At 40.9% G+C, this 17,850-nt stretch overlaps 1 protein-coding gene across 1 annotated transcript in view; it reads right to left on the bottom strand.

Annotated features, from left to right (window-relative positions):
* The window catches only part of ephb3 (EPH receptor B3), a 116,461-nt gene that overhangs the window by 10,361 nt on the left and 88,250 nt on the right, over positions 1–17,850 (bottom strand). Inside the window, exons 4-8 of the mRNA XM_008118225.2 lie at positions 9,172–9,327; positions 3,790–4,125; positions 2,205–2,329; positions 365–533; positions 151–256 (exon numbers count right to left, since the gene is read on the bottom strand). Coding sequence (XP_008116432.2) covers positions 151–256; positions 365–533; positions 2,205–2,329; positions 3,790–4,125; positions 9,172–9,327 — 892 coding nt within the window. The remainder of the gene's footprint in view (positions 1–150; positions 257–364; positions 534–2,204; positions 2,330–3,789; positions 4,126–9,171; positions 9,328–17,850) is intronic.

Raw genomic sequence — 17,850 nt, 5'->3', positions numbered from 1 at the left:
ACATATCCCCATCCTCTGGAAGGCTATGTATTCTCTGACTCTGATGCAGACAGAAGACCCAATCCCAATGTAATAGGATCTTTGACTTGACCCTCACTTCCCATAATCTCAGCCCCTCTTCTATATTGCAAGGCCTTCAAGAGCTAGTACCTGAAGCAGACAATGGCGATTACCACCACAGCTATCACAAAGACTAAGCCTGCAGTGGCTGATCCCACAATAAGAGGCAATTCTTGGAAACTCTTGCTGCTGGAGCCTGTTATGGGAGAGAGAAGGAACAGATGAGTTGGAAAGTAGCACCAGAGAACACAAAGAAAGGGGTAGGAAGGGACAGGGATGTAAGGAAGGGTTAGAAAACACATACCATCTTCTATTGGTGTCCGAAATTCCATTGGGAGGCTGTACTGGCCATAACCGGCCACTGTGCGTGCCCGGACTTGTATCATGTAGCCAGCATTGGGTTTTAGACCTTCCAAGCGAACCATGCTTTTCTGGCTGGTGACTGTACTGGCAATGCCATCGCCTTGGCCCTGCTGTTGGGGAAAAATGGGAAAGATGTGCCTCAACATCAGCTTGTTTACGGTCTGAACCTTAATGGATTTGAATAAAATTGTATAGGTACAACAAATTTGACAGAAAAAGTACCTCAATACGCAGTAATGTTATGTTGTAATTACTGTATTTACAAATTTAGCACCAAAATATCATGATATATTGTAAACATTGACTACAAAAATGCATTGCATAATCCAGAACCTTGGATAAGCGAGTCTTGGATAAGTGAGACTCTACTGTATATGAAATGAAGGGAAGACCCTGGTTTCTCTGATAACTGTATGAATTTAGACATGAAGCAACACCTGAGTATTATCCAACTAGCTGAATACCACTTACTCCAATTAGCAGTATCTCAGTATCTCGACTTTGGAACATATTCCGTAGGGAGGCAAAAATGGCTCATTTTTTTTGTGTCCTTCCATTGGCAGGTGAAGGGTTTTGAAGACATTTGAGGAAAAGGCCGTATTGTTTAAAAGTGTACACTTCAACTACAGTAGAGTCTCACTTATCCAAGCCTCGCTTATCCAAGTTTCTGGATCATCCAAGCCATTTTTGTAGTCAATGTTTTCAATATATCGTGATATTTTGGTGCTAAATTCGTAAATACAGTAATTACAACATATCATTACTGCATATTGAACTGCTTTTTCTGTCAAATTTGTTGAAAAACACAGTGTTTTGGTGCTTAATTCATAACTTAATTTGATGTTTAATAGGCTTTTCCTTAATCCCTCCTTATTATCCAAGATATTCGCTTATCCAAGCTTCTGCTGGCCCGTTTAGCTTGGATAAGTGAGACTCTATTGTACTTTTAAAATAAAAATTTAAAATAAGTTTTTATATGGTTTGTATATGGCGACAGTTCAATTCTGTTTTAACGTTGACTTTCTGTATGTCTTTAATTACGTTATATTGATTTTAATTTGGAAGCTGTGCTGAGTCAATCTTAGGAAAAAGGCAGGGTATTAATAATGAAAATATGGTAATTTGACATAAGAGTACAGGAAGAGCTCCATAAGTGTGGAATCCGTACCCGTTTCATATATCCATGCCTAGGGGGGAAATTGTCTCTCTAGATTTTTGCTAGAACCTCCAGTGCAAATATGATATGCTTTTGCCAGAAGACACTTCTATATCAATCTCTAGTCACCTAGCACAACTTTATGGTATGTGGACAGGAAGTAATTTATTTTAATGATGTTCCAAATTATTATCTACAATTTCCGGTTACTGCAGTCTGACTGGAAACATATCCCCTGAAGATAGAGGGGTCCTACTGTAATAACAATGATGTTTATGAAAAAGAGGAGGAGGAGGAGGAGGAGGGTGATGACTAAAACTATTACTAAAAATGAAGAAGCTAGATAACATCTCTGATTGTCAAAATGCCTCATATATATGATTCCAATAATCCTTACAAAATCCTATCAATATGATTTCATTATCTCCCCATTGCAGACAGGAGTCTGAAGATGAGAAACAAGGGCTGGCTGAATATGATATTTATGTTTCAGAGCTCACACTCTTTACCTTTACTTTGACTTGGCCAGTTCTTCTCTCCATCACTTGTACCACTTGTCCTTGTGCACAAGATTTTAACCCTAATTCTCAACAGTGTGCCATCCCTGCTGGAAGACTGACTTTACCTTCTCAAAATACTTGATCTCATAGTCCAGGATGATCCCGTTGGGCTGTTTGGGTGGTTCCCAGGAAAGGGTCATGCTGCTTCCGGTGCTGCCATGCAGGTGCATAGTAGGAACTGCAGAAGGAGCTGGAGACAAAGGACAAGTGTCAGCCCCTCTCCTTTCATAGAATCATAGAATAGTAGAGTTGGAAGAGACCTCTTGCAAAAGAAGCAACAGCCATGTGCCTCACACCAGGCAGGCTCCCTAGACGAACTAAAGAGACAGCTTGTGTCTTTGTTCTCATGCGTGAACACTAGACTGAGTCTGTCCTCAGGAGGTATTTCTGCCATTTTTAAGGGTACATTTGCACTGTAGAATAAATGCAGTTTGACACCACTTTAACTCTCATGGCTCAATTGAATCCTAGGAGTTGCAGTTTTGCAGTCTTTAGCCTTTACCAGAAAATACCTATAGAAATGTCTGTCTCTGAGGCCACATGAAAAGATGGTGATTATGGATAAATAAGAAATGGGGATTATAGGTATTACAGCCTCCATCTTTCTCTTTCCAGCTTTGTTTTCGCTAACTTGCTTCCTTCTATGCATGGCAGCTGACTCAAATTCACAAAAATTAGCTTTGTTTATCGGATGGCAGGCCAATATTTCAAAAATAAAGAACAGAGCTCATTTCATCCTCCCTCACCTTCGAATGCCTCAAACAAAAACCACCAACATGTTCACATTCTCTGCAATGCAGCGATTTGGAATCCTTTGTTAAAGGAAATATCAAATTCCTCTCCCCAGGATTCCATGGTGCCTACAAAATTCCAACTCAAGGCCAAATTTTGTCCAGAACCAAAACCTTGAAGGTTCTTGTCGGTCAATACAGTCAATATATGCCCCAGTGGCAAAGTGTGTTAAAGCACTGAGCTGCTGAACTTGCAGACTGAAAGGTCCCAGGTTCAAATCCCGGGAGCAGATTGAGCGCCCACTGTTAGCTCCAGCTTCTGCCAACCTAGTAGTTCGAAAACATGCCAATGTGAGTAGATCAATAGGTGCTGCTTCAGCGGGAAGGTAATGGTGCTCCATGCAGTCATGCTGGCCACATGACCTTGGAGGTGTCTATGGACAACGCCGGCTCTTCGGCTTAGAAATGGAGATGAGCACCAACCCCCAGAGTCAGACATGACTGGACTTAACGTCAGGGGAAAACCTTTACCTTTACCTATTGATGTTACCCAGGTACCAATTCCCTGGGAAAGACTTAAGGTGTAATAATAATAATAATAATAATAATAATAATAATAATAATAATAAAACAAAACACTTGGGAAGTGTCTCACATGTGATTCAATACAACAGCCAGCAGAGTGTCTGCTGTGGACTCATCTTGTTGTGTTTTAAATAATAATAATAATAATAATCATCATCATCATCATCATCATCATCATAAGCTTTATTTGTACCCCGCCCCATCTCCTCAAGGGACTCAGGGAAGCTCATAACATAAATAAATAAATACAATAAGATACATAAAAATAAAATAAAACAAATAATAATACATCAAATCAATATAAAACTAAACAAGATAAATCAAAAGTACTCACCTGCTTGGTTGGTGGTGATGTTCACAGAGGCAAACTGGGGGTTCTGGGGGTTCTTACTGGAGACTCCATTCACAGCTTGGATCTCAAAGGTGTACTGTGTATGGGCCATCAGGTTGCTGATGTAGATGTGCCTCTCGGTCAGACCGAGCTGGCGGGGAACAAACTCCACGTTGTCATCACAGCGCATGCACAGCCGACGCTCCACGCTGCACTTCTTGCAGATGACATTATAGAGCAGGTCATCTCGGCCACCCGAGTCCCGGGGCTCGTTCCATTCCAGGACCAATGATGTCTCGTTCACATTGGATATGACGCTGCGTGGGGCCGAAGGGACACCTGCGGGTAGATCAAGATTGTTTAAGGTACTAAAGAAGCCCGAGTCTTCTCCTTCCTGCTAAATATTGGGCTTAATGCTAAAACCTTACCCCTCTTTATTATAATACTTTAGTACTTATACAAGGCACGAGAAAACTGGAAGCATTTTAGGGAAGGGGTAAAATAGTTTTGCTAAACTTAAGCTATTCAGGGGTGATGAAATTATTGGGGAACATTTTTTCCTGAATATTCTTAGGAATATTCTTAGAACTTTGAGAATGCCAAAAGAGAGAGTCATCTTCTAAGGAATTCTGGCTTAGAAACCATATTGCAAATTCATAATGTTGAATGAAAGGAAGCACTGGGCCAAGAGAGGAGAACTGCAAATAACAGGCAATAGTATTGGAAATGAGTTCACAGTTCTACATCAATTTCTCCATGCTATTTATAGAGGAGTGGAGCATTTTGATGAATATTCTGGCTGCCAATTACTGTTCATGCAAGGTACAAAGTGTTAGTTATTATCTTTAAAGCTCTACATATTTGGGTCCAGATTATCTATGGGGTTGTCTTCTCCTGTACAATCCACTCTGTACACTCTCTGGGGCACATTTACATCAACCAGCCAGGACTAGATTAGTAATGGATACTTAGGAGACTTTTTCTTTAGCTGCCCTCAAATTGTGGAATGACCTGCCAGAGGGGCTTCAACAGCAGGATACACTGTCTGAATTTAATACTGCATTAAAAGCCAGTGTCTTCTGGCAAGCATATGCAGATATTATTTTAAGTTATGAGTTTTTAAAATTACAAACTGATTGTTTTCAATAGACATTAAAATGGGTGCTATATTCTTTTGAATGATTTTAATTGGTGCTGCATGTTTTGAACGGATACTCTTCATTTGTGTGCAATTGATGTAATAAATATTGTGTTCAATGTGTTATTTTCCCACCTTAATCCATAAGGAGAGGTGGGCAATAATTTTCTGCAGGGAAGGACTGAAAGTCTGTGATACATAGGCAAAGTGCCCAGAAGATTTTCAGAAAATAAGATGTTTCTGCCAAATATAGCACATACAACTCTACTTGGCGAGTGATAGTCTTGAAATGTTTATACTTTGGTAGCGACTTGTATGCACCAGGCCAGTGGTTCTCGACCTGTGCATCCCCAGATGTTTTGGTTTTCAACTCCCTGAAACAGCTGGTAAACTGGCTGGGATTTCTGGGAATTGTAGGCCAAAACTCCTGAGGACCTACAGGTTGAGAACCATTGCATTAGGCTAAAGCAAGATGACCAGACTGTTCACTAAAACTAGTTAAGATCATATTATGATACTTGCATTGTCTACAAACTTACTCCCACACTAATTCAACATGCTGATTGAAATGTTTAAAGCCTATTCTAAATAGCCCAAAATCAGTTTATCCAAAGAAAAGTCTCCTATCCTATCTATCCGCTTGAGCCATAAAGCATTTCTCTAAGTATCCCCTTATCAAAATTAGATTTTTGGGGACTTTTTGGGCCAGCACTGCCACTGACTATATTGGCTGGGGGATTTGTAGAAGGAACATCTACAATAACATGGGATGGGTCACTCGCTCAGGGTGCATCTACGTAGCAGAATTAACACAATTTGACACCACTTTAACTATCAGGGCTCAATGTTGTGGAATCCTGGGATTTGTAGTTTAGTGAGACACCAGCAATCTTTGGGAGAGGTTAACTCAGGCCTGGGCAAACTTGGACCTTGCAGGTGTTTTGGACTTCAACTCCCACCATTCCTAACAGCCTCAGGCCCCTTTCTTTTCCCCCTCAGCCGCTTAAGTGGCTGAGGGGGAAAAGGAAAGGGCCTGAGGCTGTCAGGAATGGTGGGAGTTGAAGTCCAAAACACCCGAAGGACCAAAGTTTGCCCATGCCAGGTTTAAACCTTTTTAAAACTACAGCTCCCACGATCCCATAGCAGGTAAAAATGGTGTCAAACTGCTTTAATTCTACAATGTATATGTACTCTTACTTCTTTCAGTAGAAATGTACTCATTTCTCTTAAATTGAGTGAGCTCTGAGGGGAAAAAACAGTATGGCAACATTTACGGCTGAATATGAACTTGGGAAAAGCAGGCAGGAGAAAACACCACCTGGGTAGCATTTATGACATCAATAATACACACACATGCACATTTGCAAAGCAGCTTTGCAAATATTTTGAAAATGTCTGTGGGCTTTTTTTTTAATAAGGTGATGGATGAACATATAAATGAACCCATGTGCTGCTTTAGGAAATAATTGGGGCAGGGAAAGGGGCTGGCAGCCCATAAGAAGCACAGGAGGATAAGCAGAACGAGCCCGTTTGGCACTTTCTGGCGTGAAATGGTTAAACATGAAATTCAGTGCAGGCCAGCAAAGATTTGGATGGTTTCCAAGGAGGACTGAACCAATTCATAGTGGACAGGAGTATCAAAGTCATGATGGATATGTGGACCAGAGTATCAAAGTCGTGATGTATTGCTTTGCGTACCAGAGGAAATGATATCAGTGTTGGGGAGTATGAACGGAGGCTACAACTGTACAAGAGATAGAAAGAATATTTTTTGCAAAATTTTGTCACATTTACGTATGAAATATATCTTGACATTTTAGGACACTCTTTGGAGAACCAGGTCAACTCCTGTAACAGTTTTAACTTCTTTGTCAGAGCAAAAAGTCCACACTTTTCTCTTATAATTTCACTAGCTGTGCCCGGCCACGCGTTGCTGTGGCTTATGGGAATCCTTTGTTGGCCAGGTGGAATAGCAGTGAATAGCCTTGCAGTCTCAAAGCCTGGCCGTTTTCTGGAGTAGCTGGAGCTGTTTATTGTATGAACGTAGAGGCATGGATGAGGGGTTGTGCTGCCAAGTTTAGTGTTTCTGGGATGTATGGTTTTGTTGTTTTGTCCTAGGCCGAAACTTCATTACCCTTTTATATATATAGATGAAGGAAATTTTTGAGTTTGTGCTATCTATCCATCTATCTATCTATCTATCTATCTATCTATCTATCTATCTATCTATCTATCTATTATGTGCCTACCTACTGGTGTTTCATGAAAAACTTGTACAGTAGAGTCTGCCTTATCCAACATAAACGGGCCGGCAGAACGTTGGATAAGCGAATATGTTGGATAATAAGGAAGGATTAAGGAAAAGACTATTACACATCAGATTAGGTTATGATTTTACAAATTAAGCACCAAAACATCATGTTTAACAACAAATTTGTCAGAAAAGGTAATTCAATACGCACTAATGCTATGTAGTAATTACTGTATTTACGAATTTAGCACCAAAATATCACGATGTATTGAAAACATTGACTACAAAAATGCTTTAGATAATCCAGAACATTGGATAAGCGAGTGTTGGATAAGTGAGACTCTACTGTACTTCGTACAAAATACCTAATATCTTTCACCATGAACTATGAAGGTATTGCCAAATAATACAAATTTTACACATAAAGCTGTTTGTTGTCAAAGTTCTCAAATACGGAAAGCCAGGGAAAACTGTCCAAAAATGTCTGCAAACGTAAAGGACAGAGAGAAAATGTTGGAAATGATTTCTTCTTCCACATAAAAAGGAAGTAAGTGAAGATCTATATACCCCAAGTCTTGATGCTCTACTTGTGGTTATCCCATAGGTCAGCCAAGGCAGGGATGGAAATCATGGGTCCTGCAGATGGTGTCAGACTATAAATCCCAGCACTCTTTGCTACTGGCTACTACTAGAGTATGTCATCCAATAAGATCTGGAAGGGCACATGTTTCTTTCCCTGATCTAAAGTGCATGACCAAGGTTACCCATGGCACAGAAGAAATTCAAACTGTGGCATTTCTTGCTTTGCAGCCCAGCCCCTCATATTTCCCATTTGAAAGATGAGAAAACCACCCAGCCCAATGCGTAATCAGATAGGAATGGCACCAGGATTTTGGAGGGGCCCTGGGGATATTTTGCTATTTGCGTGTTCTGGGCACAATTCCCATTTGTTCTCCCTTCACAGCTTTGCAAACAAACACTTTGGTGGTTAGTGAGCATCTTCTCCTTGCTTTCTTGCAGGCTGGCTTCTTGCAAATTAAACTTGGCTTTAAACTTACATTGGCTGAAATCCCACATTGGTGCATAGTTCTGCATATGCAGTTCCATGCCGTCCATCACATGGCAAGCTTGGAGGCGGCTTCCTAAAGTTGAAATGGGGGGCAGGCTATTTGGACTTTAGAAAAGCAGCTATGGTATATCTGCACTAACCACTTAACACAGTTTCAAACTGGCATTGAAGAAAGTGGTTTTGCTGTGCAAATGTATTACACAGGAGATCCTGGAACCAATTTTGAGACCCAGATGTTTGTTACACAAACAACTGAGAACTCATGCTTTCTCTTTTGTGCACTTTTGTGGGCATTTGTTGCCTAGCCCTAGCAGTTAGCTCATAACTGCTTTAAATAGCAGGTGGATTGGGTCCTATTCTCATCTCAGTGGTGGGAGGAAGAAATACAGATCTATCTTTTCCTTCCACGGGCTGCTAAGAGGAAAAGGATTTTACTATCTGAAATCACAGTCTACATTTCTCCTTTATGCATCAGTATAACAGCAGGAACAAGGGTCACTCTTGGGGTACATCTACACTGCAGAATTAATGTGAATTGGCACCACTTTAACTGCCATGGTTCACTGCTAAAAAATCCCGAGAACTGTAGTTTTATAAGGTCTCGAGCCTTCTTTACAAAAGAGTGCTGGTATCTCACCAAAATAAATTCATATGTTTCCATTAGCAGTTAAAGTGGTGTCAAACTGCATTAATTCAGCAGTATATATGCACTCTCAGAGCTGCTGGGTGTGGGAGTTTTTTGTTGTTGTTAGAATGCAAGGGCAAATGAAATGCCCTCTGTGCCCACTACAAGATGCTTCTTACGCACTTATAGGTCAAGAACAGGGTACTAGTCATTGACTCATCCAAGACTCTCCAGACAGAGTGGAACAATAGACCCTGAAGAAATATTTCCCAAACAAACAGAACCTTTCAGGAAAGACTTACTGGTGCAGGCGCTGTCCGGGGGGTCGGTGTCTGCTCGGAAATAGTTGTTGCGGCAAGTGCAGAGGGTGGCCGCTCCGGAGGTCGTCCGGCTGTTAGGGGGACAAGGGGTGCACAGACTTTCCCCCTGTTTTGACTTGAAGGTGCCGGGACCACAGGCTGCAAGAAAACACACACATGGAAAGAAAGATTAGCTGTCTGTATCTGATACATCCTGGCACGGCACACACACTCATTTAATGTTTTCTCTTATCTCTATCTACATGGTCCAGGAATTTTTCCTCCATGGATATGGGGTCATACTATATTTTGTCACAGAGTACTAAAGCATTAAGTCTATTTGTTTCTTCCCACCCCATCCACATTCCAGTCCTGAAAAAGACTATATCTTGTTCTATCAAAGGCAACATTTTAGGTTCACTTGCCTTGCATTGAAGGTCAATGCATTCTTCTTCCTCAGGCTGCATCTACACTGTAGAAATAATGCAGTTTGGCACCACTTTAACTGGAATGGCTCAATGTTGTGGAATCCTGGGAGTTGTGGCTTGGTGAGGCACCAGTCCTCTTTGGCAAAGATTCTCCAGACTTTGTAAAAACTACAACCCCCATGATTTCATAGCATTGAGCCATGCCAGTTAAAGTGGTGCCAAAATGCATTCATTCTACAGTGCAGCTAGCTACACCTTCACATGTTTCTTTTTCCATCCTTGTATGCATAACACACAATGGCTTTGTTGCATGAATGATCCCGTTCCTAGTTCACACATTCTCTTTTTCACTTGAGTTCTCCCATTCTTTAAACAGGAAGAAGACAGAGCTTCCTCCACAACTAAGTTGGCAAAACAGACAGGAAGAAAATGGCAAAACCTTTGCAAATGAAATTCTTCGTGTTCCAGGGCAAGGCAATCCAGCCCTGTATATCTGTGATGTTTTTATGGAGATACTGTATATAGACACACACACATACAGTAGAGTCTCACTTATACAACATAAACGGGCCAGCAGAATGTTGGATAAGCGAAAATGTTGGATAATAAGGAGGCATTAAGGAAAAGCCTATTACACATCAAATTAGGTTATGATTTTATAAATTAAGCACGAAAACATCATGTTATACAACAAATTTGACAGAAAAATAGTTCAATACACAGTAATGCTATGTAGTAATTACTGTATTTACAAATTTAGCACCAAAATATCATGATGTATTGAAAACATTGACTACAAAAATGCGTTGGATAATCCAGAACGTTGGATAAGTGAGACTCTACTGTATATCAATTCCACAGCTGAGGCTGGCCACCATACTTCCAAAATTACGTCACAGCCAATGTCTAAATGGAGACGATACTCTATGTTTTTTTTCTCAGCATTTTATTGCCCATTACAGTATATGGACTTTTATCTTAAGGCCAACACGGCCAACTCTGGCTTTTTTTGTTCTACTTGCTGGGAGCATTATAGAGAAAGCTAACTTTTCCCTGATGTCATATAGGGTCAGTTTTTCATATCCAAATCCTCCAAGGCAGTTCTACTAAGCTTGTGTCTGCTTTGGTTTCTCTTTTTGGATGTCTCTTTCAATGACCACAGGAATCCCCACAGAAGAGAGGAGTAGCTTGTGCTGGGATTTCGGCTGACCTCGGAGCGGCCTCAGCAGATCGACAGTTGAAAAAAAGTTGGGCTGGGATCGCCAAGAGATTTTCCTTTTCACCCTCCAATCCCCTGGGGCCTGGAACTACCCATGTTCACATCATGGATTGCCTGCCTTGAATCACCGATATAAAATTTCCTTTTCTTTTTATCCCCGACTCACTTGCTGTCAATTTATTACTATTGCTATACCTTTTTGAAAGAAGAAGAAATATACAAAAGCAGAAAAGAAAAGCGCATTCACTTTAAGAAAGTCACTGCTGCTAGCACTGAGAATCCAAAATGAATTGGTTGGTCAACAAAACCCATCACTGCAGATCCAAACTCTTGTCTAGAAGAATCGGTGGCACCGAAGATCGTCTACTAGAAGGCAAAGCCACTAAAGAGGATGATGATGACGACGACAAGTATATTTATTTATACCCCACTTTCCTCTCTTAAACAAGACTCAGAACGGTTCCACATTCAAGAACACTAAGTAGTCAATCTCATTACATTATTGTAGTTTGAGTGTGTTCTTGCTGTTTGAAGATTGATTCTCATTTTATAAGCTCAGAGGTATAAGCATGCATCTACACCTTAGAATGGGTTGAACACCATTATTTCTAACTGCTATGACTCAATGCTATAAAATCCTGGGATTAGTAGTTTGGTGAGGCACTAGCACAAACTGGCAGAGAAGGCTAAAAGACATTGTTAAATTACAACTTGCCTGATTCCATAGCAATGAGCCATGGCAGTTAACAGGGAGTCAAACTGCAGTAATTCTACAGTGTAGATGCCCCCTTGGGACTCCACTGTATAGAACTTTGGAAAATTCCTTTTTTGCATCCTAATTCCCACAACCCTCCAGCCCACAAGACTGCTAGCTAGGACATTATGGGAGTTGCAATGCAGAAATGTAGTTTTTGTAAGGTCTGACTCTAAAATACATGAGCTCTTCAAAGCGGGGGCTGAAAAGTTCAGACTCAAAGCCAAAGTTCTGTTCTCCTGATATGGAAGCCATCAGACAACACTGGTTCCCCATAACAATACGCAAATCCATGCACAGTGCTTAGATAGTCTTATTATAGTATAATAAGCCAAAATACAAACAGGAAACTTGGTGGAGTGCACAGATGATTTGCAACGCCCTTTGTGAGAACAATCAATCCAGGAAGTCTTCCCTTAATTATAGTTTCACATTTCAATCAAAACTGGGAAATTAGTGTTAATGGTTTCAAAGCCAAACTACGACATTAAATGATAGTCTGAAGTTAACTTAATATCCTGGTTTATCTAATACCTGGAAACTTTATAAATATACTGGAGGAGGGATACTGGAAGGGGAAGGCAGAAAGGACAAAGTTGAGACAGCCAATGCTGCAGTGAATTAGCCTCACATCTCCCCACAAAACCCTCCAGTATATCTGAAGACTTTCTCTCTGTAGCCCTGAGGACTAGAAACCTTCCCTAAATGTTTCAGCTTTGGAAAGGTGGAGCAGATCCTGTGCTTCTGGTTTGGATTTCCAAATTTGCAATGTTTTACTGCAGCTGTGCCGGTTTTCCAGACTACTATCCACTAGCAAAAATACAACAAGGCAAGATAAGACTTGTTGTTGTTGCTCTGTGTCTTCAAGTTGTTTCTGACCCATGGAGACCTTAAGGCCAACCTACCATGGGGATTTCTTGATAAGGTTTGTCCAGAAGAGGTTGCCATTGCCTCTTTCAGGAGACTGGGAGAGTGTGACTTGGGTTGTGTCTGGGAGAGTGTGTCTCCCATTGGGTTCCATGGTTGAATAGAGATTCAAACCTTCGATTCCAAAGTTGTCATCCAAGGCAGCAGTAAACAGGAAGGGTTAAGGAGTCTTCCAAATGTGAAGTCAGCTCAAATGCTCAGCCCAAGTCTGCGAGCCTGGATGATTGCTGCCAAGGCAAAGCTCCCTCCATCGTGGCTAACCACAGAGACGTGCCACAAGAATCCGGAGTGCGACAGGAAATTGTCAGGGCTCCACCAAAACCAAAATGGGTGGAATCCACAGCTCTTGCCCTTTAGCTGCGCTCAGATCAGACACAAAACTGCAGTATTCACCCTTCTCTTCCAAATATTTAACTTCTTCTCATTTGCTTTCCAGTCCTTCTGTGATGAAGGGGAAAGCAGGGGGCTTGGAAAAGTCACTTTTGATGTGCCACTCCCAGAATGGCCATTGGTCATACCAGCCAGGGGGATTCTGGGTGCTGTATTCCCAAAAGTCAGTTTTCCAGGTTCTGGTCATAAAGGAACCACAACTATATAATATATATAGCTATGTGCCTGCATCCTACTTTAGCTGCTGCTGTTACTACTGACGTGGAGTGCAGAAATAATGAAGTTTAACACTACTTGCCATGGCTCAATGCTATGGAAGCCTGGGATTCATAGTTTGGTGAAACACCCGTACTCTTTGGTAGAGAAAGCTAAAGATCTTGTAAAACTATAACTTGCAGTATTCCATATCATCAAGCCATGGCAATTAAAAGTGCTGTCAAACTGCATTAATTCCACAATGTAGTTGCAGCCTTGGTTGAGTTGGTCTCTTTCTAAATTGCATGACGGTCCAGGTTATTTTAAAGTCATGGATATGTTCTCAGGATGATTACTCTACCACTGAAACATGCTCTGCCTGCTTCAGAAAAGGTTGCAATGGATTCCTTTCTTCTTAAAAATCTATTTATTGCTATTGAGGTATTTAAACCTAATTTGTGTTTTGATACTGGAGCAGCTTTAATTTCATTTTAATTGTGTTTTAATTGTTTATGATTCACTGCAATTTTATTGCTCTTTGTTTTTAAAGGATGATACATGTTGCCTTGGATCCCAGTGCTGGAGAAAGGTGGAGTGCCAACCAAATCAATCCAGCTATTTTTAACAGAAAGGGTTCAATGCACAAAAATATTGCTAGTACCAGTATCCTTAACTTCAACCATCATTATTATTGTAATTCCTTTCCTTGGGTACAAAATGTCAAGTGAATCAGAGGAATATTCATGGCATTAACTTCCCCCCTGGCTATATAGGTTGTGGCTCATTTCTACAGATTTGTTGTTATAAGGTTTCCAAGAACTGGATCAACTAAGTGCGATACAGAAAATGTGGACCATCCTGCAAACCTAACCCAATATGGCTCTTCGACATAAATAAGTGGCTACCAAGCATGAAAATGGTACATTACTGAACTATAAACTCCACGATACCCCAGCCGGTTGTTGCTTTCCAACAAAATCTGGAATCATAGACTCATAGATCTTAGAGCTGGAAGACAATAAGCTTGCTTCATCTTCTATATAGCATCCTTCCAGATGTTTAAAAATAGCTACCATGTCTACTCTCAATCTTCTCTTCTTCAAGCTAAACATATGCAGTGTCTTTATTTAGGCTTGGATTCCAAACCTTTGCTTATTTTTGGAGCTTTGACCAAGGTTCCTACACATGGTATGACCAAAGGCCTCCATACTAAAAGACTTCCTAGGGTTATAATGTTCTCCTAAGCTTCTGGAATCCAAACTCACTCATTCCTATTGCTATTAATGTCTTTGGATCTTGAGAAACAAAACCTGGGTTTAGCTTGGGCAACAACCAGCGTTGACCTTGTTTGTCTGCCAGATGCCCTTCAGGGCCTGTTCCCAGACTCATTCTTCTTTCTTTCTACCTGGCTGCCTCTCAGAGCTCTTATGGCTCAGAATCTCAACAATAATTAACTGACGGAATTCAAGGCCACATGATGCAATTGGCTCTCATGACTTTTTTTTCTCTTGAAACTACAACAACAACAACCCAAAAGTAATTGCATGCATTTATGGGGAACAAGCCATTGTTAGCCACAATCATTCGGAACTGAGCTTCCATGGTCGTAGTCCTTTGCTTACCAGACTAGCAACCCCAGAAAAGGCAAATCTCTCACTAAACTCTCTATGGAGCATCATGTTATCCACTGGTGGATATTTGATCCAATACAAGAAGGAAATATGTGCATATGAATGCCTAGATGCTATTAAGTCTAACATGGATCAGTTTGAAGACTGAAGAAGTGCTACAGAAGAGCACCATTGCTCTTTGACAGAGACAACTAAAGACCTTATAAAACTACAAATCTCATGGCCATGGAAGTTCAAGTGGTATCAAACTACATTCCTTCCACAGTGTAGATGCATCTCTGGAGAGGGGCTGAGGACCTTAGGAATGATAAAATCCTCCCTTCCCATAGGGCAACTTATGGGCAACACCACTTACTCCTTCATCTTAGGATGCATTCACACTGTAGACTTAATGAAGTCTAACATCACTTTAACTTCCATGGCACAATGATACATGACCCTGGGAGTTGTAGTTTGGTGAGGTACCAGCACTACTTCTTAGAGAAAGCTAAAGACCTTGTAAAATTGAACAACACATGATTCTATAGCATTGGGCCAAACTGTTTACAGTGGTGTCAAACTGTTTTAATTCTACAGTATAGATGCACCCTTAGATGTGGATGACATGTTACGCTCCTGATGAAGTGGCTTGCAATGCACGCAAACTCATGTGATGATAAACCCATTAATCTTCAAAGTGGCACCCGGCTCTTTGTTGTCTCGCTGCGAGAGACAAAACACGTCGAACAGACGAAAATGGCTTTGAAAATTGCTGATCTAATTAATTGTTTCTGTACAGCATATCACATGCGCTGATGACAGTGCAATTGTATTGATCACCACACCCTTGTTTTGACTCCCTTTTCATCACTCGAACAGCTTTGGCCCAGTTTATGTTAGGAAACTTCACCACTGGACCCAGAAGTTCTGTGGTTTAATTATATTCACCCACCACCACCACCTTTGCTTCCTGAATTGCCCTCGGCGTAATTTGCATCTTGCATACCAAATCTGAAGCAGGAACTTTCCATCACCAGAGTTGGGAATATTTTATTTGATGCCTTCATTTCGATAAGGAAGGCTGAGGCAATAAAAGGGAGGTGATACGCAACAGAAGCGATCTAAGCCGGGATGTTGCTCTACAACCCTGACAGAAACCAGTCCCGAAAGCTCTGGCAACGCCCGTCAGACGTCGGAGACTGAAGACTTCCTGAGCCATTGGTTTTTGCTGTAAAGCTCCAGGGAAGAAGGTTCCTCATAATTTCTCCAAGCCAAGTAATTTGTGTGATACATGATTCAGTTGCCTGCTTTTTCAGAAGATGTAGGTCTTTTTCATGGCTGCTCTCAGGATGTGCAGTTTTTATCCAAGGGAACCTGGGGTGTTGTTTTCCCTGCTGCCTGTCTTGTTGATGTATGACTCCAAGTCATTTCCAGCCTACGACAAACTTATCACAATATTTTTTGGCAAGATTAGTTCACAAGAGGTTTGCTATGGCTTTCCTCTGAGGCTGAGAGAGTGTGACTCACCCAACGTTACCCAGTGGGTTTCTATGGCCAATGAGGGATTCAAACCCTGGCCTCCAGACTCACAATTCAACACTATACACACTGCGTTATCAAAGACTTTCGTGGCTGGAATCACAGGGTTGTTATGAGTTTTCTGGGCTGTATGGCTTGGGAACGTGGCCATACAGCCCGGAAAACACACAACAACACTATACACACTGACTCTTTGTACTGAAAGGCAAATATATCTTTCCACTGAGAGGCATTTCTTGATGCATTACAATAGCTTTTATTTTAATATTACAATTTGTTTACTTGAATTTTAATATTCCAACTCACTGTGCTTTTTCAGTTAAACCTGTATTTTAAAAAAATCTTTTTGCGACTTGGCTGAAATCCCTGTTTTGAATGAAAGCTGCGAGAAAGATAAAATATACATTTCTCTGTGCTTTCTTTAGATAAGGAGAAGCCTTATTCTGAGTCAGACCCATCTGTCTCCTTTGGTTGGCAATTGCTGATCCAAGCTGGAGTATTTTTCCAGGGATCCTGGAACCTGAGTTGCCAAAACCAGGAATGAGGCTACTGAAACATATGAACCATATCACCTATTTCTGAAGCATTGCTTTTCCTGAGCTGTAACAACTGTGCTTTGTATCTATATAAGATATTTGCTGTACCTTCAGAGTATTTCACCTACAGCTTTGGTCGGATCATTGTAACAGCCCTGTAAGGAAGGCCAAAAGAGAATAACAGCTTGCCTAAATTGATCATTTAGTCCCCTTGGGGAGATAGGGCAGAATACAAATAAAGTATTATTATTATTATTATTATTATTATTATTATTATTATTATTATTATTATGATGACACAGCAAACAAGATAGATATGCTGGATTTCATGTCACAAAATCACAAGTCGAACACTTCTCAAGTGTCTAGGACTGTGTGATGTATTTTCGGATGATGCGCGCAGATCCCAGTAGGGTGGCCTTTTGCAGTTGGCAGATCGTTATTTTGTCAATGTCTATTGTTTCCGAATGCCTGCTGAGATCTTTGGGAGATCTTGGGGAGATAGGGCAGAATATAAATAATAATAATAATAATAATAATAATAATAATAATAATAATTATTATTATGTGAGTTTGTGTCAGAGGTCCACATCCAAGCAAGACATCAAGGTACCGGAGGAAACTTTTAATGTTTTGGAATTTACCTTTCAGAAGCTCAAGCCAGCATGGCCACTGATAGGGGATTATAGGGGTTGTTGTCCTAACAATGAGAGGCAAAAGAGCCTGGCGCTGCACCTATTGCCCTACCTGGGTCATGATCAAAAGAGATTACAATTTGCCTTGAGCAGGCTTTGTACTTTAGAACAATCGAAATAGGTTATCCAGTGTTTGCTCAAAGGCAGAAACAAAAGAACAAGGAAGAAGGGTGGGGAGAGCTTGGTGTAGTTTTCTGGAGTACTTTGGAGATTCTGGGCTGACTAGAAGATTTTTGAAAGAGGTAGTCCAATTTTTAAAAATATGCTCCAAGCTGAGGAGACAGGGGATTATCAGTGTTTCAGTGTTGCATAGGGGATATGAAAAGAGATCAATGTGCATTAATGCACGGGCATTTGCCTTTGCTGCCCCTTTCCAGTCATTGAGAATT

The sequence above is a fragment of the Anolis carolinensis genome, chromosome 3 (genome assembly GCF_035594765.1).
Source record: "Anolis carolinensis isolate JA03-04 chromosome 3, rAnoCar3.1.pri, whole genome shotgun sequence".
NCBI lineage: Eukaryota > Metazoa > Chordata > Lepidosauria > Squamata > Dactyloidae > Anolis > Anolis carolinensis.
This window is presented reverse-complemented; position numbering and strand designations above follow the sequence as displayed.